The following is a 23,006-nucleotide window of genomic DNA, read 5'->3' as shown; positions in this document are numbered from 1 at the left end:
GTGTTTTTTGGGGGAGTGTCATTATTACGGAAAGTATTGAATGCATCCAAAATACGGCTGGAAGTTATAAGCATCGCGGTGCTAATAATAGGAGTATGTATAGAGAGACGATGTTCAGAAACCATTATAAAATCTCCACGAAGGAATTATACCCGAGAAAGAGGGTTTCTTTGGGGGTCAATCACAAAAACAGTGGGGCTTGGTTTTTTCGGGGGTGTCACAATTACAGTGTGTTCAATGGATCCAAAATACGGCTGGAAATTATTAGCCTCGCAGTGCTAATAACTGGAGTATATATAGAGAGACGATGTTCAGATATCATTATAAAATCTCCACGAAGGGAAGTATTGTCGGGAAAAATTGTTTCTTTGGGGGGTAGGCATCAGATAAAAACTGGGGCTTTGTGTTTTTTGGGGGTGTCAAAATTACAGAGTGATCAATACATCCAAAATACGGCTAGAAGTTAGAAATTATGCTCATAACAGGCGGTTTTATAGACAATACATGAGACGAGTGATTTAAACAAGGAGTTGAATGACAATGCATTGAAACCTCCAACAGGTTTACTATCTTCTTGAACTACAGAATAAACGGCAACGATGCCAGTTATTTTCATTGGACATCCAATGCTAGAACATTCAATTTCTCCCAATTGTTCTGTTCTCTCTCTCTAATTCTCTCTCCTCTCTCTTTCTCTCTCTCTCAGTACTTTGTTTTCCTATATATTTTGAAAGTAAAATCATTTAACATCCAAACTATTTCTGTATAATATTACTTTGTGCTAATCATGTGCTTTGTGTAGAATTGTGTGGTCTCATTATGAATTTGTCATATATATATATATATATATAAATATATATATATATATATATATATATATATATATATATATATATATATATATATATATATATATATATATATATATATATATATATATATATTTATATATGAACTTTTATAAGGCAGTTATTTCTTCTTCTTTTTTTCGTGGTCACTCAGGAGGACCTATTGCTATCACTCGTCCGTCGTTGTGTGTCATTCATAGACGTCATAGTATACAGCTCTTAGACAGAGAGAACCAGTACCTGTCTGAGTTAGAGTCAGAGAGAGAGAGAGAGAAAAGTGAGAGAGAGAGAGAGAGAGAGAAAAGGATATATGTTAAGTCAGAAAGAGAGAAAGTACAAGAGAATAGGTTTAGCAATGAAACTCTCTTACTCTCTCTCAGAGAAAGCAACCATGTTAAAAACAAAGGCATAACAAATGAAAATAGACATGAGTTCAAGCTAAGCCAGAAAATATTAAGAGAAAGAAAGAGAGAGAGAGAGAGAGAGAGAGAGAGAGAGAGAGAGAGAGAGAGAGAGAGAGAGCTTGTGTGTTGATTATAATACTTAAATTAAAGTTTTATAACTGAACTAAATTATTTCGCTTTAAGGGTGTTGTTTACTCAGGGTTTGAGTTCTCGAATTCGGATTGTTATAAAGTTCAATGTCATGAGTAAAATTTGTTCTAAACATAAAAAGTATCTGTGAAATGAATTATTATTGACATAACATTCGATATTTCTACTATATTATGGAATAATGCCAAAACAAAAATAGACTTTTAGCCAAAAAGAGGAAATTCGGACTAAATTTTGCAGATTTTGTTTTCTGCTAAAACATTTTTGGAAGTACTCTAATATTAAAAGTTAAGATTTTATATTTTAGTTTATATAATTTTGCATATTTTCTGGTAGTTTTACCTCATTTATTCATTATAATAACCGTACGGCATGAACTTAAAAAATATTGAAATATGCTTAAAAACAAGAAAATATCAAAATGTTGATCATTGACCTCATATAAATTATATGCCAACAGAATAAGATCAATATAAGTAGTTTAATACTATAAATGTTTTTGTATTATCATCATTCATTTTTTTTGTAAAATTGGATCAAAAACAGGTAGGAATTTGAAAAGTGATAGAGGAAATTCGGACTGGAATATTTATAAAAATTGTGAAGGGAAACTTAATGCTTTGTATGTATTTATAATTAGTGTCACTGCCATTCATAAATTGTGTTTCATTTTCAAAAGTATGGCGGCATAGATCTGCCACCACTTGTCAGATAATTATGTTAACTTCTCATATGATAATGTCGACTTGTCAGATATTTATGTCAACTTGACAGATCTTTATGTTGACCTGTCAGAAAATAACCATAGTGACTATAGAGACTCAACATTTTGTTGTCAAAGCGTGTTAGTGCCTTTAACTGCCATTTACTTGTCATCTTAATACCATATAAATCGACATAAATATCTGACAAGTTTACATAATCATCTGACAAGTCGACATAAAGATCTGACATGTTAACATAATTATCTGTCAAGTTGACATAAAGATCTGACAAGTTAACATAATTATCTGACAGAAAAATTAATATGGCCACTAGTTTAAAGAAAATTATCATTCATATTGTAAGTCGACTTGTCAGATAATGATGTTGTCTTGTCAGATGTTATGTCATCTTGGCAAATAATTATGTTGACTTGTCAGATAATTATGTCGACTTGTCAAATAATTAGATCGACTTAAAAGATGATAATGTCGACTTTTCAGATCCTTATGTCGACTTGTCAGATCCTATTATTTCAAATTGATGGCACAAATTGGGCGTGAAAAGGTTAAAGTGTTGAATTCTTAACCACGTAAAAAGTGACAAGTCGACTTTAAGAACTGACAAGTGAACATAATTATCTGACAAGTCGACATCAAGATCTGACAAGTCGACATAATCATCTGACAAGTGGTGGCAGATCTATGCCACCATACAAAAGTGTTGAGCAATTTGTGATTTTTTCACAAATAAGAAAATCTTAATCACAGTGTAAAATTTGAAGTAATTTTCCTTTAATTTTCCAAAAATATACAATGGCCATTAACTCAAAAAGTAGGTCATTGACCTACTTTTTTGAAAATGAAAAATAACACTACAATAATAGGTCTATAACACACAATGGTTGGTTTTTCATTATCATCAGTGGAATTTTTTTTCATTCTGAGTAAACGTCATCCTTAAGTTTCAATAGTTGGTCACTTCAAGAGGATTTTTATTTCAGGACTCCACATGCTTTGCCTGTTAGTCAGTACAGATCACACTATGCGCTGCGTGCTACTTGGCTCCTCCTATAAAGATAGAAGAAAATTATCGAATGAAAACGTTTTTGTTTTATGTTTTCTTAAATCCTTATTTAAAAGAGTGTTCCTATTTAAAAAAAATTCAACAATAATTTCCTTACTACTTCATGATTATATAACTCATGTACTGACGATCAGATTCTTTTTCCCTCGCTGTCGTATTATATTTGTTGCTAGATAAATTCTTATTTATTTACATCTATCACTTTTAACATTCATTTGTTTTTGCCGTGTCCTGTTTACAACAAGTACACGTATGTGTGTAAAAAGGTAAATAAAATATAAACAGGTTAGTCAGCATTTGTAAAACGTCAGCTAAATCGCATGCATACAGTGAAGAGCGGACAGGTTCAATAGAATAATAAATATTGCCATTAAAAGCTATTGACTTGTTGTGTAAATCCTGTTGTGTACAAATCGTAAGAAATATGTTACATGTATAGTTTAACGAAAAAAACAAAAACTAATAGTCATATTTTGACTATATACGCGATCTAATTTCAGAAAAGAGAAGCGATGACGGGTTACATCTAGGTGTGATCTGTGTATACGAACAGAAAATAATATAATCAGTATTTTAATGAATAAAAAATTGTGTCAAAAAACTATATAACAGTTGATTTCAACATTTTTTATTTGAAATTCATTGTTTATCGTATTATTAACTGTGTGAAATTTTACATCGTTTAGGGTAATTTGATCTGCAATAGTACTACAGTAGTACGAAATAAAGAATGATCGTACGAATTATGTTTGAAAAAAAAGAAGAAAGATGCTTGTAAAAAAAACAACTAGCCGAAAATAAAGACAACGATAAAGGAAACTTAAGAAATATCGGAATAAAGTCGGGGCAATTTTTTATAGCAATTTTAATTGCATTAGAAATATTTAATTCAAGTACGTGTATGGAAATAAAAACTTAAGATGCTTTGAAAATCCCCTTGCATAATTGGCGCACGAGCACTTTACAACACTTTGCGACCGAATATACATACGTTGCACGAGCTCTCGCATTCGTTGCATGCGTTCAAGTGCTCGCATCAAGTCTTCTCAAAATAGTGGACATGCATACTATTCAGACGCAACCGAATGCGATCCAAACGGTTTTTAGCTCACCTGAGCTGAAAGCTCAAGTGAGCTATTCTGATCACATTTTGTCCGTCGTCCGTCTGTCCGCCGTCTGTCTGTCTGTCTGTCTGTCCGTCTGTAAACTTTTCACATTTTGAACTTCTTCTCTAAAACCACTTAACCACATTCAACCAAGTTTGGCTCAAAGCATTTTTATGGAAAGATGAATATTAATTGCAGAAATGAAAGAAAAATTTTCATTAAAAGCGGAGAAAACCTCAAAACTGTAAAAAGGGGGTGGTGCATTTTAAAAAAATATTCTTCTCAAGAACTACTGAGGCAAATTCAACGTAATTTAGCATGAATAATCTTTATGGGAAGGAAAATATAAATTGCGAAAATTATGGGCTAATTCTGTTTCAAATCTGAGTTATTACAAAAATAATAAGAAAGAAAAGGCGTGTTTCAAGCAATTTATAGCATCCATGAGTCTTCGTAAAATGGGTTAAGGCATGACCGGGCCAGGGCAAAACAAAAGATTGACAGTTATTAATCTGCCAATCTCATTAAAATTTCAAGATATTTACTGACCAGTATATTTGTATTTGCTGTAAATATTGCTGCAAAATAATGCGTTATTGGAATTGACGATTGCCGATCTGCCCCGGCTTTTATTTTGCCCCAGCCCGGGTTTGCTTACCCATTTTACCAAGACTCGTATTCCATAATTCTTAAACGAGGTTCTTTGTTTAAAGCAGCCATGACACTATATTATAATAAACGGGTCGATCTGACAATGATGAATTTGTTTGTTGTGCAACAGTTCGTGTACGAAGGGAATCTTTGAAACATGAAAACTACATTCAATTTGGTTCCGATTTTGTGAAGTAAGTTGAGGCTAAATATTTCAATGCGTTGACAGTTTTCACATATGACGGTGGTGTTAGCTTGTTGTGATTTTCGTTTCGTTTTCATTTATGCTTTGCGTTAACCTGGGAACTGTCGCTTGTATTTCCTGATTTTTACGTATCAAATCAAACAGAGACTTCGGTAAATCAAACAGCTTACTGTTTACCTGCGCAAATTAAGCAACATCTGATGTATTAAGAAAGAACTAAAATGCAATTCATTCAGGCTATCGGTAATTCGGTATCATCTTTTGCGTAATGTTAGAATAATGCAATTTGTTTTGTTGAGATGCTCGGCATTTTCTCGAGTTTATTCAGTTTAAATAGAGTTTAATATCGCTGACGGAAATATCTTGGTATATACATGTATATGATTCATTTTGAAAAATAAATTGTGTTCTTTATTTGTTATAGTGCATGTTTCTTGTGTTTAATTGTTTACAATTTCTATTTATATTACCATATTTGAGTGTAAAGCTTCGAATTATAAGCAAGATACAGAGATTTGCTCATAATTCTATGTTTGTACACAGATCTAAGGCCATTTATTTTTTTTCCATTTTAAATGCCGAATATGAAATACCAAGTTTAAAATCTTAAGCTGAATGTAATTAATAAACTCATGTGAACAAAATATGACTCAATCCTAGCAAAATTTTGAGCTCATCTTCCTTATAATTCTACGATCGACGCTGAAATTTTGGTTGATCATTAGAAATTCTATATGAATTAGAGTACGTTAAATACTTGTACACAAAAAAATTAAAGAATGATATGCTGTATATAACTACTCTCTGGGGCCCCCTCTTTATACATTGAATAATGTGAAATGTGAGTAAATAAAAACGACATTGTTAAACAGTTTCCATAGGTCTGACACATTTCTGTTGCGGGGATAAAAGAATTAACGCTATTCCTAAGACAATATTACAGCGGAAAATTATCCTGGTTTGTAGCCGTTTGTTATTTTTGAATAAAAATGAAAATAATGGGTGCATAGGCCATAGTAAATCAGAGTGACGTGCCTGTCAATACGGTAACATTGATTTTTATAACTCTTTAACATGTCATGTGACAACTTTTTTTTATTCCAGTGTATTCATCAATCAAGTGTGAGTAAAGTTATAAAAGTCACGAGTTTACGCAAGGTAAACAACAGTCATTTTAATTATAATGGAGAAGACAAATTAAATTATTGAATATTTTTTATTTGAGAAATTGAGCGCATTGAGGTGCAATTTTCTTTTTCACATATATACATGTAGGATTTTTTTGATAAAATACAATAACTATTATATTTAAAACAATACAATAACTAGTAAGTAGTTGAGGAAGAAAATGTACCTATATGCTCTCATATAGTTTGATCGCTTTATTAACTGGAGGGGGGGGGGCAGAACGAAAATACAGGGAATAAGAAGTTATATAACAGTGTACCCCTACCAAATATTTAGTTCTATATCTTGCGTAGGATTTTCTTATTCTGTGTAAAAACAGTTTTTCATGAAGGTACAATGTCAAAGATTACGTGTATGCAAAAATAAGTGTCAAATTCGAATACTTTACAATTTTTTTTTTGTTATTCTACCGAGGGCCATATGGCACAATATTTTTTGAACGACCATTGTTGCTCAGGTGAGCGATGTGGCCCCATGGGCCTCTTGTTTTATTCATATGAAATCGCCCTTGCAGATGAATTTTTAAACCAATCAAATATGATATAATAATAATACTGAAGCATAATAATAAACGTTGCTGCATCTCTGTTTTTCTCATGTTCTTTCAGTTTCATCTATGTCTACTAAAGAGCGACGAAAACGGGCGGTATATACACCCCCTCTGATTCGCACGATAATTCGTACCATGGAACGCATGATGGCACGTCCAATCGTATTGGCGCACGTTCAATTGTCCGATCACCTAGTCTCTCGCGCGATCCTATCGCATTGTCTTTCAACAGTCGCTTTCAATGTTCAACAGTCGCATATAGACGCAAGGTATATCGCAAGATTTAATGCATTTACATCGCACAACGCTCGCTTAGATCGTGCGAGTTTCGTAGGAATATTTTGTTTTCAAATGCGATTATTTCGGTAACAGTTTACGAGTCATATCTAATTTTATCAGTCTCACGAATATTCAGTCGCTTCTGCTCGTGTGTCAATTGTGAAAGGGGCTTTTAATTATCGACAGCTCGCTGAATTAACAAAAATATATCGGATTAAGGTTGCTCTATACACCACTTTTTGATGACGCAGTACGCAAAAAGTAAATCTGGAAACATGCAATTCCGGTACTGGCTGATTTAAACTGAGGCGAATTGTATGGGAACCGCTCTTTTAATGAATAGATTTAATTTGAAAATTGGAAAATTCATTACTTACAAGTAATGTGGTATGTGACACCTTCACGTTGTGTGGTATTATTCATCGAAATAAACAATGAAATCAAGTATATTTTTAGTGGGTTCACTACAAACCAGTAGGTGATGAGTTCGATTCCCGTTGAGAACAATAATTTTTTCAACTTTCAAAAAAATTTTAAAACGTATTTTTTGGTTGAATTCAGTGAAAGAAAATTCTAAACCAATGAAAATATTTCAGTTATGATATCCTTTAATGCACATTAATATCGACACCTAACGGGAATGAGAGGGTTGCTTTGAATTTCTCTCAGGCTGGGATACATACATCCTATTAGCCTTGTCAGTATTCCCCTTTATTTATTTGATTTAGTTTTGCATTAAAGTGAATATATTCACTTATACAGGGCGAAGTCTATAATGAAATATGTATGTATTTATCATTCCAACATTATATTTAGGAAATTTTCTTCAACTCAGAAATGAAAAGTCCCCAAGGTGTTTGGGCCCTGGGACTTAGGAACGGTAACCCTTACCTGAGGAACTTTTATACCAAATAAAGAACTATACATGATAAGAGTTAAATTCGGCTCCCATAATTCGCCATTTTTTAAGTGTTTCGGGTACAATAAAATGTTAACTAATTTTTTTAGAAAAGATAATATAAAATATATTTTTCATCTATTTATTTTATTTATTTGCACTCACTGGCAGTATATGACGTCAGAACTAACGCCATTTCTATAATTTAACCAAAATCAGGCAAAAATTGACATTTTTTTTTTATCTATTTACGAATGGGAAATATAGATCGCATGCTTGAACAAGGACATTTTTTTTGTCACTTATTAGTCTTGGTTAGATACATGTACATCTCTGATTAAAATATTTTATTTGGTCAAGAATGCGCTCTGTGTTTTCAGAAGGAAAAACTGCTTGAAAATAAGCTGTTTTACGCTAAAAATGCAAAAATGGCGGGAAAAGGTTGTCGTTACATTGTACGGTGCCATATTTCTAAATTGTGGGCACTTGAACCAAAATGAATATTATGTAAACACATCACATACATATTTGACTAAGAAAACAAAGAATGATAGTAAAATGATGATGTTCTTTTTAGGGGGTCATTTTAGGCCCTCATCATGTATAGTCCTTTAAGATATTTTTTGTGTTTATTTGCAATGGTTTTCATTAAAGTTTTTATGTCATATTTATTTAAATACATTTTCTTATAACATAAAGCAACTTTTTCAGATGATTTGTCAACAGAGTAAGAAAATATGAAAAATTATGTTTTGGGGAAATACTTAAAAAAAATTGCAATAATAACATTTTTGAATGTTAAAAAGTGTTATATATTTTTTATTTGTTTAAAGGAAATATCCATCATATGACAAACAAATTTCCCCAATTGTTAATAGCTGTCTTTTTAAAAAATAGTTTACAAGAACACGAAAAAACATTAAACAATTCTTTTAAAATACCTATAGTATCCCTATCATCATTTAAATATTTGATAAGTATATGTTTTTTGGTCTTCTATTGAAAATTGGAATAAACTGTGGGTGTATAGAGCCACCTTAAAGTCAGACAGTTCTTTAAATCTATCTTAATGATTTCATTTATCTAAAAGTTAATACTAATAATAACAGACTAATCAAAATTAAAACTACCTCCGCTTTCCGTTTGTCATTGAGTACAGGTTTCACGCAATGTATTAAAAACGGGGAACGGATAAATAGATTGAAATACATTTGAAATATATCATATAAATAAAGAAAACATATTGTCATATATACCACCTTGCTGAAGTATATCGGGCAAAAAATAAACAAAATGATATCGAGAAAAATAAGGACAAAGCGTTTAGGCCACGCATACCTCATTGATAAAGCGCGCAAACCGTTAACAAAGCATGCAGCTGTTTTTAGCAAAGTGTACCGTGTAAGAAGCGAACTGTTCCGTTCCAGTCCGTTCACAAAGCGAACCGTACCGTTCAAAAAGCGAACCGAAATAAACTGTGCAAGTGGTGTAGTAGCACGTTTCAAGGTCTGTAAAAGAGAGAGAGAGAGAGAGAGAGAGAGAGAGAGAGAGAGAGAATGATATATGTTAAGTCAGAGAGAGAGAGAGAGAGATAAGAAGGGAATGGTTTTAGCAATAAAACTCTCTTTCTCTCTCAGAGAAACGACCGTGTTAAAAGCAGAGGGATAACGAATGAAACAATATGTGAAAAACATGAGTTCAAGTTAAGCCAGAAAAAAATTAAGAGATATACAGAGAGAGAGAGAGAGAGAGAGAGAGAGAGAGAGAGAGTTTCAGGGAGATGATTTTCTTTCTCTCTCTCTCATCTCTCTCTCTCTCTCTCTCTCTCTCTCTCTCTCTCTCTCTCTCTCTCTCTCTCTCTCTCTCTCTCTGATGTCAATCATATTTTAGGCCTTTCTTTAATAAGTTGAGTGTTTCTGTAACCAGAGCCATATTGATGAATCATTATTATATGAATCATTATTATCTTTGTAGGAATGATATATCATTACATTAAAGAAACATATTTAAAATTTCATATTAAAATGTGAAAAGAATGTGGTTGACTTCATTTAAAACACTTTATTTTTAATTAATCAGGTTTTGATTTTGAGACCTAGTCCCTCCACACAATGGAAACAGCAAGCACTCCATGTAAAGTACACCAGTGTTCTAAGTGTCCGAGGGACACAGAGTACTATTGTGTAGCGTGTCCATGTGATCTGTGTCCCCAGTGTAAAGAGAACCATGTAAAGGATCTCAAAACAATTGACCATGATGTTGTGTCATACCGTGATAAAATCAACTACATCCCAACACAAGAGATCTGTGTGAGACATCCTAGCCATGTTTATATAAAGTACTGTGAACCTTGTGAACTCCCTGTCTGCTATCATTGTTCAGAACATAGATCACATGGATTGATAAATCTTCAAATAGTATATCAAAGAGAGCGCCAACAACACAGAGGAACCATTCACACCATCAGAAGTGAGGCTCTCTTTTACAGACCTGTTCTCCTGTCACGAATCAAAACTGATTTCAAAACCTGTCGCACAGAATTCTCCCTCTATCAATCAGAGATGTTAACAAAGGCCAAGACAATAAAGCATCTCATTGACTATATAGAATACTACTTCTTGTGTAATGTGTTTTGTGACCTTGATTTCAAACACAGATGTTTAAAACAGAAGAAAACTATGATTATACATATTGTCAGCCTACAGAGATATATTCACATATACGAACAGAGGAGAGTAATCAGACCGCTACAATTCCTCTCCTCCATAAAGACAGCCCTCCCCCAGATACATCCTACACTCCACACCACCCAGCTCTCCATGGCTGAGTCACTCAACATGAAGGGCGTGATGGAGTCACTGAGTGCAATCCACGTCTCGGACAGAGAAAACCGACGCGTAAATAAAAAGTGTCTGCTGAAACTGACGTCCAGTGCTGAGGTCCATCAATCTTTCACAGTGACAGGTGTTTGTGGTTGTTCACACATTTCCTGTGTGACATCAGACCGGGTCTGGGTCAGTGATGATAAAAACAATCTGATCTTGACAGACACAACAGGTGTCCCTCTACATCGTGTGAAGGATTTATGTAGTGATTTATATGGAGGATCACACACAGTGAACAGTGAGAGTGAACTGATTTATATAGATAGGAAATATAATATCAACAAACTGGCAAAGGATATGAAAACAACCACCACATTTATAGAGAAAACAGACTATACATGGGAACCACGGTGTGTGTACTGGTCCCCGTCCACTGGGGATCTACTGGTCGGGATGCGTTATAAATATACAAGGATAGGCAAGGTAACCCGGTACAACCAGAGCGGACAACTCACACAAACCATACAGAACAACAACACAGGACGGGAACTGTATAGAATACCTTACTATATAACAGAGAACAACAATGGGAATGTTGTGGTGTCTGACTTGTGTGGTGCTGTAGTTGTGACAGAGCGTGGAGGAAGACATCGTTTCTCTTACAAAGGACATCCATCAGGATCACGACTACAACCACGTGCAATCTGTACTGACGCGCTGTCACACATCCTAGTGTGCGATTATAAAACCAAAACAATACAGATGTTGAACAAGGACGGTCAGTTTTTGTCACGTCTAACGACACATGCTCCACGGGGCCTGAGTTATGATGTCAACACTCACCGTCTCTGGGTCGGATCAGGGTGGGTCAAAAGCAGGGTGCGTGTCTACAGGTTTTTCAGACAGGACTCTCTGAAAGGTAATTCTGAGTAATTATCATTCACATTAATTAGATATAGAAAACTAAGACTCACAGTCCGTGTTAATTATCAGTCAATTAGATACAAATAATTAAGACATGTTTTCTGTGTGAATGTTTGTCAATATAAACAGCTCATTGTTACAGGGTTAGCTGCATCTACCAGTCATTGGGATTCATTGTTTATCTAAAATAAAGAGAAATTATTTTTTTTTATGAGAAGATGTACAATCACATGTTATTCTAATTGATAAATTAATTTGTAATTTGTCTTGTTACGAGTACGTATGGATTGCATCGATTTAATTAATTACATTACTATCAAAGCGTGTGTCAATGTAAATAGGTTAAAATTATTTTTAGATATAACTCTGTCTTCATTAATTTAATTGCAGTTGCGTATGTATCATTCCATAACCTGTATGATATAGATTAATGAACAGCTAATTAATGACTTGTTGTAGATGGACACAGACCCCGTCCTGATGGGGAGGCCATGTTCAGCGCATCAGCCGTAGAATGGAGATAGTTTGAATATTGACAGCTTGTAAATCTAGGGTGCTTTCAAAACCACACATGTTGTTTGTCTCTTTGTTCAACATCTGCAGCTGAAATTGACCTGTGTATAATTCACATGGACTGTAATACTGACTCCTGTTTATTTCACACTTTGTGACCACGCAGAACAGTTTAGGCTGTCAATAAACTCCGTTCAGACAAAAAAGTATGGGAAATGTGCATTATGACATCACAGTATATTACAAACTTCGAAAGTACTTATTAATCTATTTATTAGCAAAATTATCTTATACTAATCTTTTAATTGAAAACAACAAATGCTATTACTTATAATTTTGATGTCCCTTATATCGTACACACTGAAAAATAAGCGAGAGGTCGTTCTAGCTTTACTACAAATATGACGTCATATGCTTTAAAATGACGCATTAAGCAAATTCAAGTACATGCACTGGCCTTAGGATCATGGGGCGTTCTTAGACTTAATTGATTAAGCTAAAATCTGTATCCCCGAGTACCCAAACTCCGTCACCATAAGCAGAAAACCTCCCGCGTTTCTCTGTAAATTATTTTTTGTGGTTTTTATCATTTGCAATCACTAAATATAATCTGAAACAATATAATTTATAAAATCAATAACAAAAATATTTTTATTTTTATTCAAATAAGCCCTCTGAATACGACGTTTATCACCCTTGCTATCATAACTTATGAACCTAACTCCGTCACCCACATGCTCTATGATATGGCAGGGAATGAAGACACATTAACAATTTAGTTAAAACTCAATTTGTATCTAGGCCAAGTTATAATAAGTAAAAATGGTGCATACAATTTAAATTGTATTTAATTTCATCGAAATGAAATGATCGCCAGAATAAAAAATGGGTCCATGTAACAACAATCACAATGGCCTTTTCAGAATTTATGGATGCCGTTTGATTTATGTCCTTATATATTTCAAATATTTTATATCATTTTAATATATTACTTATTAAATTATTTATTTATTACATTTTTAGAAATGTAGCATATTCTAAATAGCGATATACCGGATATGTCTATACCCTGTATAAGGCAAAAGTATCGGCATGAGCGATTTGACGTTATCATCAAGAGTAGTGCATAAAGGCTATTGCGGTCTGAAAAAAATGTATTAATTACCTTAATCAAAAATGTATTACATGTAAAATGTTTCATCTTGACCGCTCTAAAAATGACTGACCACCGTAAATCGTCGAATGGGCCCGCATGTCAGAAATATCGATATTTTAGTGCACCTGTGAAAAAGTTTTAGCTGATTTCACACAATTAATGGTGCATAAAATGAACAACGTTTAATTCTGTTATTTTTTGACATATTCTTAAATTTAACCGTTGCAAATTGTTTACATTTGATTAAAGACTTTTGACATGTAAAAAATGACGTCATAATCGTACTTGATTTCAAACGGCGAGGAGTTTCCGGAAAGTGACGGAGTTAGGGTAGTGACGGAGTTAGGGGGCTATGCGATACAGTTTTATTGTCTTGTGATTGAAAACATTGAACAAATAAAATGCTGGTATTCAATCATGTTCTATATTAAGCTTATGTTGAAAGAACCCCCCGGACATCTCCCATAGGCCACACCTCACAGATATATGGACATCAACAAAACTACATGTACATTATGTAGTATCATAAGAATCGTTTATAAGCACAAATGGAGATAGTATCGCTGCACAGTAAGCCAACTACAGTATTTATAAAGACAGTGAAGTTACTGTTGACAACACAATATTTGTACAGAGTTTATATTTATAGGGTCTCAGCTCCTCACTAACATATCTATATACATTGCATATATGTAAAGCACTAACAAGAGTGGATGTTAGGCCACGAAACCTATATAATATGTAATATGTAGAGTCACTGTTCTATAGACACACCACAGCTAACCTGTCTGGACGTCCATCTAATCACCCAACACAACTAGATCGGCCCAGCTTTAAAACTTAATTTTGGTCAAAAACTGAGTATAAATAATACAGAAAAAATCCAAATATAAAAATTGAAATTTGAATAATTTTTCAACGAATTAATTATAAGCAGAGCTTTTTGACTAAAGAAGGTAATATTGCTTATAAAATGACCACAGCCATTCATCCAGCTCTCTTAAATATATGGCGCCGTCACACTTCGCAGACATAGAGGAAATACCGTCCACAGCGGACTGTGGCCCAGTCTCCGCGGTAGTCCACCGTTATACAGTTCTCGTTGGTTCCGCCGTTGGGTTCAGGGCTCACCCAGTTTGTGTACACGATGTCCCTGCCTGAGGTCCCCCACTTATACTTCCCCTCCTTGGCCACGTCATTACCCCCCGTCCACCAAGATCCCCATGCACCTGAAACAAACACGCAGGTGCGACTTTTAACATTATTACATGTTCTTTAAAAGATCTGTATTTAAGGTTTGAATTTAATTTCAACAGAGAGAGAGAGAGAGAGAGAGAGAGAGAGAGAGAGAGAGAGAGAGAGAGAGAGACAGACAGACAGACAGACACAGAGAGAGAGAGAGAGCGGTGACATCATAGTTACCCTGGTTGTAGTAGAAGAAATACATTCGCTGGGAGAGCCAGCGGTTTTCTGTGGAGCTTTCAATTTCCAGTAAGTAACCACCAATGGAGGAACAGTTTGACTGTACAAGAAACAACACATATAACAACTCGTATGTCACCGATGGAAATAACACCGAAACAACAAAAAAGGCCTTAAACAACTCGATCTATAAAAAAAAAATATGCACAGACTGTCAGGTCCAAGTTCAGTTTTCTGTCTGTTTGATGTGTACAATACTTTTATTTTTATTTTTATTTCATTATGAGTATTCATATTACACCAGTAACAAATACTTAAAAATATTAAGAAGAACACAATTTCAAAGAGAATAGCATATTTAAATATAAAAAATAAAATGAAAACAACCCCGAAACAAAGTAGTTTACATGTACACCACACAAACGAAACTGTCTGAGACATATCAAATTATTCTGAGTACATGTATTTGTTTCTAAGACAACCAGGTGTTTAAAAGTTGAACATTACTTATAAATAGGCATAGTTTCGCCAAAAGAAAAATGACTCTAGTTTTTTTTTTTTTATCAGCACGCTATTGCATTGAACCATTTTAACAAGAGCTTGGACTTTGGGTAGTTGTGTCAAACAGCAATGTGACGTAGGCCTGTTTATTTCACTGCTGGCCACTGAGCCATGGCTCTTTGAAATCAACAAGATTTGTCTGGCTTTTGAGCTAAGACTACGCAATCGGTGCATATTTCGCTTGAAACCGCGTCATTTTTAAGTTGTTTTGACCCAAGAAATAGATAGCTTAGTCCTACTGAAAGTCCAAGGTCTTGTTAAGATGGTTCTAATAAGCATACGATATAGCGCAAATCTTCGACGGTAAAAAAAAAGGGTTGGGGTAACTTCCTGTTTCCCCTTGATAACCATTACACTGTAAACAACATATTCTGATTTTGTAATTAATATCAAAGTACTGAAGTACTGACGGAAGTTGATTTTATCGATTATTATTTATCTTAAAATCAACGATATGTTATTTTGCTTGGCAAGTAGTTTATAATCTCTATTTGAATTAGTCGCACATTTCCGACAAGAATTTCTAGAAAACTCTTATAAATCATGTTGTGTAATATTTAAAAATAGAATTGATTTCATCAAACTATGTATCGGTATTCGAAATATTTCAAAAAGTGTATGGATCCAACCAATAATGAACTCTAGTCTCGTTCAACCAGATGCTCGGCTGTCTCCGTTAATTTCCGACAAGTAAGATATCAGGTCACGTGATAGCTTGATGATGCGACCTCTAAATATAGACTGACTCTCTGCTTGTCGGAGATGTACGGAGACAGCCGATGGTTGAACGAGACTTTATTGAACTCTGGCGTAGGAATACATACGACTGCAAAAAACTTGTTCGTACTATTTAAAATCGTACTATTTCTTATGTATTTATAAATAAGTTTCCTTAAAAAAAAATGCTTCAGCGTACATTACATTCGAATTTATCGATTATTTTCAAGAACTAACTCTTGTTAGCGGCGATGATTTGTGCTTAGGTCCAATTAACACTGTTTCAGTTTCGGTTTGCCAGAGTAACTGCATAGGAGAGTTGATTAAAAAATCAACTCCCAATAACACAATCATATAAGTTTACACTTAGGGGAAAAAAACTTGTCTGCATAACTTATCTTAAAAGTTGGTCTATTCCCACATAGCCAAAAATATTTTTTTCATATTTCCATAGCCAACATTGATATGAGTTTTCGTATGTTTCCCTTTGATAATAATTAAACTGAAAATAATATATTACCTGACGTTGTTCTAACATTAATTGGACCAACGTTATGTACCTAACGCCAACAATGTACCTTACGCCAACAGACCTACTATTACTCAAACGTTGGCACAGCGCAAGCATGCTACGAGTACATCCTGGGACAGGGTAAAGAAATGTTAAATCCATTTAACCTCGTTGCACACCTGAAACTCATGGCCGGCGTGTTGCATACCTTACATTTTTTTCAGATTCTGTGGAAACTAATTGAGAATTTTTAAGTATGTAACGAAGATCGCTTGTGTTATAAAAAATTCATAGAGCTAGATAACCTTTACTGGGGTAGAAAGGAGCCATTTGTTATATGTCATGAATTATTCATGCAAACGACAAAAGTTCAATGAGTGAGCTATGCAATGGCCATGGTCAGTACATGTATGTGTATACGATACGAGCTCTGAAATTCCGATCGACAATGCATGTTTCAAACATCCTACCTTAGCGTGTCCCAAGCTAGCAGTTCTTAAATGGAAACAGTACAGATGTCCGTTATATGGTTCCATGGCCCGTGGACAGCCGGCTACAAATAGGAACGTATGTGGATATTGTTACTGTATAGAACTTCTTGTCCATTTTTATTTTCACTGTATATACATGTATTGCATTCGGAGACTTAAAATGGAGGCTCTTTTTAATATTAGAAGTATTAAATATAATTCAATAAAGAAAAGTTTTTGCATGGTGATTTATATATAATACCAAAAAAAATTATACATGAACGAAACATTAAAATACTTTATAAAGAAAATCACTAAATATATAAACCTATATATTATAAATAAACTTACTATATCCTGGTTTTTCGTAATACATCCAGCTTAGATCAGAGGAAATTCGCAAGCTCCAAGGAAGAATTCTCTCATCAAGGCAGTAGCACTGTTTCAGATCTCTGTGATATAGCAGCGCCACCGCTTGTGACAGAATACTGCAGATACTGGTAGCTGCTATCAAACTTGGTGACGAAACATTTAGAAGAATTGTCCTTGTCAGCGCCGTGGCGCCATCAAAATCCGCTCTTCTCTCAAACCCGTGTTCGATGTGCAACGAAGAAGCAGCATTGCCGAAAACTAACAAACAGTACATGTTGACCGCAAGAAACACACATGGGTGTCGGTGATTAGTCTGTGGCACCATTGTTGTATACATGCTCATATGAAAATGATGAAAGCCTAGTTTGTGATAAATATTAAGTAAGTGAAGTCGTTAAACTCAAAGTATGTTCCGCGTTACAAGGTCTCGATTTGAACAATGGTCGACCATTAATTGTTGTGTCATGCACGCATATGTTCAGAAGAAAGAATCGGATACCGCGCATTACTGAATAGGCCCGGAATATGTATGTCCCCAATTCACGCGAAGGCATGAGAAAAATTGAATCAAAGTGTTAAACAACTTAGAGATACTTCTTACTGCACGCAAAGGTTTATCAAACATTAATATATCTTCAAAACGTTAATAGGCAAACGTCAAAACTTTCTGGGCGAAGACTATAATTTGACAAATTTCAGTTGATTTTTTGTTCCAATTTCAATTTTTCACAATGCTTCTTCTGATGCGTAATAAAAAAAAAACGTAGAGATGAAAGCTCATTTATATCGTGAATTTTACTTTTACCGGTACAATGTAATGCAAACAAGTTTGGTTAATGCTGCTTCGTGTCATAAAAAGACGCAAATGTACTTAGGCCAGACATGTAGTTTTAAATTCTAAAAAAAAATTGAATAGGTGAATTAGAACCATTTCAACAAGAGCTTGGACTTCGGGTAGCTGTATCAAACAGCAATGTGACGTAGGCATGTCTATTTCTTTGTATTCCACTCAGCCATGGCTCTTTGAAATTAACAGGATTTGTCTGGCTTTTGAGTTAAGACTACGCTATTGATGCATATAAATATCGCTTGAAATCGCGTCATTTTTATTTTGTTTTGACACAAGAAATAGCTAGGTACGCTCTACTGAAAGTCCAAAGTCTTGTTAAAATGGTTCTAGATAAATTCAATCGTGGGTTCACATCATATATAATCAGAGAGAGAGAGAGAGAGAGAGAGAGAGAGAGAGAGAGAGAGAGAGAGAGAGAGAGGCTGGGGGTTGCAGAGGAAGTGGTTATGTTTTGAATTTTTACTTTAAGTACATGTTTGTGTTTTCTTAATTGAATTTTTTCTGAGAGGATTAGAGTGTCCCTCACCCCGACCCCCCAGTTGATAAGTACAAATACATATACATGTAGTCCATATACATATTCTGAATGGAGTAACCGTTATGGTTTAATGAAGTCAAAATGTGACGTATTATCAAGATTTTGAGTTGTTATTTTAAAACAATAGAATGCTGTCTTTAGTGATTCATGCGGGATATGAAGGTAAAGACATTGCAGATAAATACGCGTTAGTGGGTTGTGCATTTCTTTTTCTGCGTTGGCAGTGACATACTGTACATGCATTCATGTACCGCAAAAATTATCAAAGGAAGCATTTTATTGTTTATACAATGTATTTACATCTTTCTTTAAATAATTATTGTGAATGAAACAAATGGTAAAAGTTACTAAATTTTGTTTATATAAATCAGTAGCAAAAAGAAATATTGGCCAAATCGTCTTAATCTTATGTGAATTTGAGTCTGACATCATCATGATTGTTTCGTGCAGTCCGATTTTCCTGAGGTCGCTAAATGTTTCAGCCCTGTCAGTTTAGAGAACTATGAATCAAATTACAATCCGTTAAATTTTCTTAATTGGTAGACTGAGAAGTGAGACAAACAATATTATACTTTCGTGTTAAATACTGATATCTGATTGGTTTAGGCGCCGTTGATAATCCGTTCTATTACCCTCAGCGTTAGCAACACACTTAGCAACGGATAACACAACAAATTGCTACATGCTTGTAAATCATGCGCGTACGGTTCGCCGTAGAATTCACGCCAATTCTATATAAAAGCAGTAAAATTTTCTTTAAAATAAGACATTCAGTATAATAAAATAAATAGTGCCTGTTTGGGAGGGTAACTGTGGAAATTGACACCCCGAGACAACCATGTAACGATTCAATTCTAGTCAATTCCCAGGACAAAAAAGCTGATGTCTTTGGAAATCCAACTGATGTTTATAAAGATGATGTGGGAATAAGATAGCCCAAATGCCCATTCGGTTTAGATGTAAAATACAATTTTGAATTTATGTTTTTTCCATTAAGGAGGCCGGCTTTAGTTTGCGCTATTATGACGTTATGATAAAATGAAGCTTTGTAGGAGTGCGTTATAAGAAATAACATAAAAGAAAAAGTAAAAATTGTACGCTGTTGAAATTTTATATACAGAATGATGCTATCCTCGAGGACATTTTCCTCATTTTTGGAATGAATCCATTATACCAATCATCATTTGTGATGATCCAAATATATAGCAAAATTTTGTGCATTTTAGTTTTTTGAGATGGCCCCCACTAAAAACCAGACCGTAGAATTTTGTGTTTTTTACATATAAGGTAGGAAATGATACATGTATTACTAATCATATATAACAATTTGAGAAAAAAAGCTATTGTAGTATTTTTTTAAAACTGCTTTGATGTGTGGAAAATGACAGTTTCCTATATTTTCCTATAGTAAATATACCTCTATTTTGAGATGGTCCCTAAAAAGAACCAGACGTTCGATTTTCATGAACCTTCGCAAATGAACTAGAGTTGGTTTAAATTACATATGGTTAAATAAAGAGCTATGCTATAATATTGTAGTTTTCCCGCAAAAAAACCCCAAATCGGCCTCCTTATATCTATTCAAATATATTATTATACAAGTTTACAAAAGCACAATTTGTAACTATATTCAGTTTTTAATTTATTTAACAAAAGATAAGAAAAAAAATATTGCCTGAAATTTTTGTGGTATCGAACCCATAACATAAAAACCCTAGATATACAAGGTTATCTTGAGTCATGGTCAGGTACTATTACCACCGAGCCATTTCAGACACAACAAAGTAGGCTGTTTAAATATATTATGTGTGACTTTGACCACGAACTTAGTTACGGACTTGTATTAGTATTATTTTTTCAAAACGTTCAATTGTTGGGATAAAAAAATGATAATTTTAATGTATAGTGGGTCATCTCTCCACGTTTGTTTTTATTGAAATCGGTTTGTTTTCCAATAGACCTTATTTAGAAATTAGACTATGAGAAAAATATGGAGCACAGACCCACTCTATAAAAGGAAATGCCTTGAAGTTCTAAAAAATGACAGTATTTGGAGGTTTTGATACGTATAAGCCTGTTTGAGTCAACATATTCCAAGTATTGAACATATTTATAGGTTAACAATCAATGATGTGTTAAATATACTGTGGTTTCATCAATATTCGTTGAACGAAATGAGTAAGAAGAAATACAAATCATATTGAAACAGATTGTTTAATGGTACAGGGTATATTGAATCTACAAACAAAAACAGGGCAAGAGCTTTGTTTTCATATCAAAGAACTGTGAGCCCTGTATCTTGCTTATAACTCAAAGACTCAGACTCTCAAATTTCATTTGATTATTAGAAATGCATTCCTAAAGTATATTGTAAAAAATAGAAACAAAAAAAATAGAATTTGACCAAAATCGAGACCATGGTTCTTTAAGAATAGGGTAAGTCAAGTGGAGTAGTAATCTACTCTTTATTCAAAAGAGAGTACTGTAATCCTCAACTATTGAAAATTCTACACGTAAACCGTATGGTTGATAGCATTCATATAGAAATTCTACAGGTAAACCGTATGGTTGATCACATTCATATAGAAATTCCACACGTAAACCGTATGGTTGTTCACATTCATATAGAAATTCCACACGTAAACCGTATGGTTGATCACATTCATATAGAAATTCCACACGTAAACCGTATGGTTGATCACATTCATATAGAAATTCCACACGTAAACCGTATGGTTGATCACATTCATATAGAAATCCTACACGTAAACTGTATGGTTGATGACATTTATATAGATATTCTACACGCAAACCGTATGGTTGATTTCATTCATAGAGATATTCTACACGTAAACTGCATGGTTGATCACATTCATATAGAAATCCTACACGTAAACTGTATGGTTGATGACATTTATATAGATATTCTACACGCAAACCGTATGGTTGATCACATTCATATAGAAATCCTACACGTAAACTGTATGGTTGATGACATTTATATAGATATTCTACACGCAAACCGTATGGTTGATCACATTCATATAGAAATCCTACACGTAAACTGTATGGTTGATGACATTTATATAGATATTCTACACGCAAACCGTATGGTTGATCACATTCATATAGAAATCCTACACGTAAACTGTATGGTTGATGACATTTATATAGATATTCTACACGCAAACCGTATGGTTGATTTCATTCATAGAGATATTCTACACGTAAACTGCATGGTTGATAACCCTACACGTAAACCGTATGGTTGATCACATTTATATGGAAATTCTACATGTAAACCGTATGGTTGATAACATTCAATATGACATATGGAAATTCTACACGTAAACTGTATGGTTGATCACATCCATATAGAAATTCTACACGTAAACCGTATGATTGATCACATTCATATAGGTCATAATTTTTGTTGTGACTTGTAAAACTCTTGATCAACACAACTTGCATACTAGTATTTTTCAAAATGTTTAAATTTTAAGAAGATTTAGGACGTGGGAACATATTATGTTTAATGTAGGTCGCGGGTTTGCTTTCATGAAATTTTGTATGCAATTTAGACAACTCGAGTGGTCATTTTGTGCACATTCGTTTATGACGTCATAATGGAGACAACCCAAGAGAGAGAGAGAGAGAGAGAGAGAGAGAGAGAGAGAGAAATTACTTCAGAATGGAAAATCACAGCTGTATGGTCTTGATATGATTTAAAAGTGCTCCTATATTTTGTACCTCACTAAGAGACTGGGAGAAACAATAAAGAAAATCCAATATCACCAATTTCTTTCATTTTTATTTAAAAATCATGAATTTTTTAATAAAACATAATTTAGCTTGTATACTTGCTTGACTATATTTTAAAATATAGAAATAAGGTACAAAATATTAAAATGAAAATTTAAACCTTAAACAATTTCAACCATTCTCATAAAGCAATAGAATAGTGTGCAATAGTACAGATGTATGTTTAAAAAACAGCATGAGGCCCATGGGCCACATCGCTCATCTGAACAACAGTACCTTGTAACATTCTATTTCATAGCATATGCTATTTCTATTTCA

General features: G+C 33.9%; 2 protein-coding genes across 2 annotated transcripts; one reads left to right on the top strand and one right to left on the bottom strand.

Annotated features, from left to right (window-relative positions):
* The first annotated feature begins 10,178 nt into the window (after positions 1-10,178).
* LOC136272022 (uncharacterized) lies at positions 10,179-12,340 on the top strand. Its single transcript, XM_066072692.1, has 2 exons — positions 10,179-11,811; positions 12,276-12,340. Exons 1-2 carry the CDS (start codon positions 10,179-10,181, stop codon positions 12,338-12,340), a joined length of 1,698 nt encoding a protein of 565 aa, XP_065928764.1.
* Positions 12,341-13,849: 1,509 nt separating this feature from the next.
* On the bottom strand, positions 13,850-18,307 carry LOC105334840 (secretory phospholipase A2 receptor). The gene is made up of 4 exons (XM_034454435.2): positions 17,518-18,307; positions 17,167-17,249; positions 14,908-15,007; positions 13,850-14,714 (listed from the first exon to the last, which is right to left on the bottom strand). Exons 1-4 carry the CDS (start codon positions 17,879-17,881, stop codon positions 14,503-14,505), a joined length of 759 nt encoding a protein of 252 aa, XP_034310326.2. The 5' UTR covers positions 17,882-18,307; the 3' UTR covers positions 13,850-14,502.
* Positions 18,308-23,006: the final 4,699 nt, after the last annotated feature.

The sequence above is a fragment of the Magallana gigas genome, chromosome 10, assembly GCF_963853765.1.
Source record: "Magallana gigas chromosome 10, xbMagGiga1.1, whole genome shotgun sequence".
Lineage (NCBI taxonomy): Eukaryota > Metazoa > Mollusca > Bivalvia > Ostreida > Ostreidae > Magallana > Magallana gigas.
Note: the sequence above shows the minus strand (reverse complement) of the source record. Positions and strands in the feature narration are given on the sequence as shown.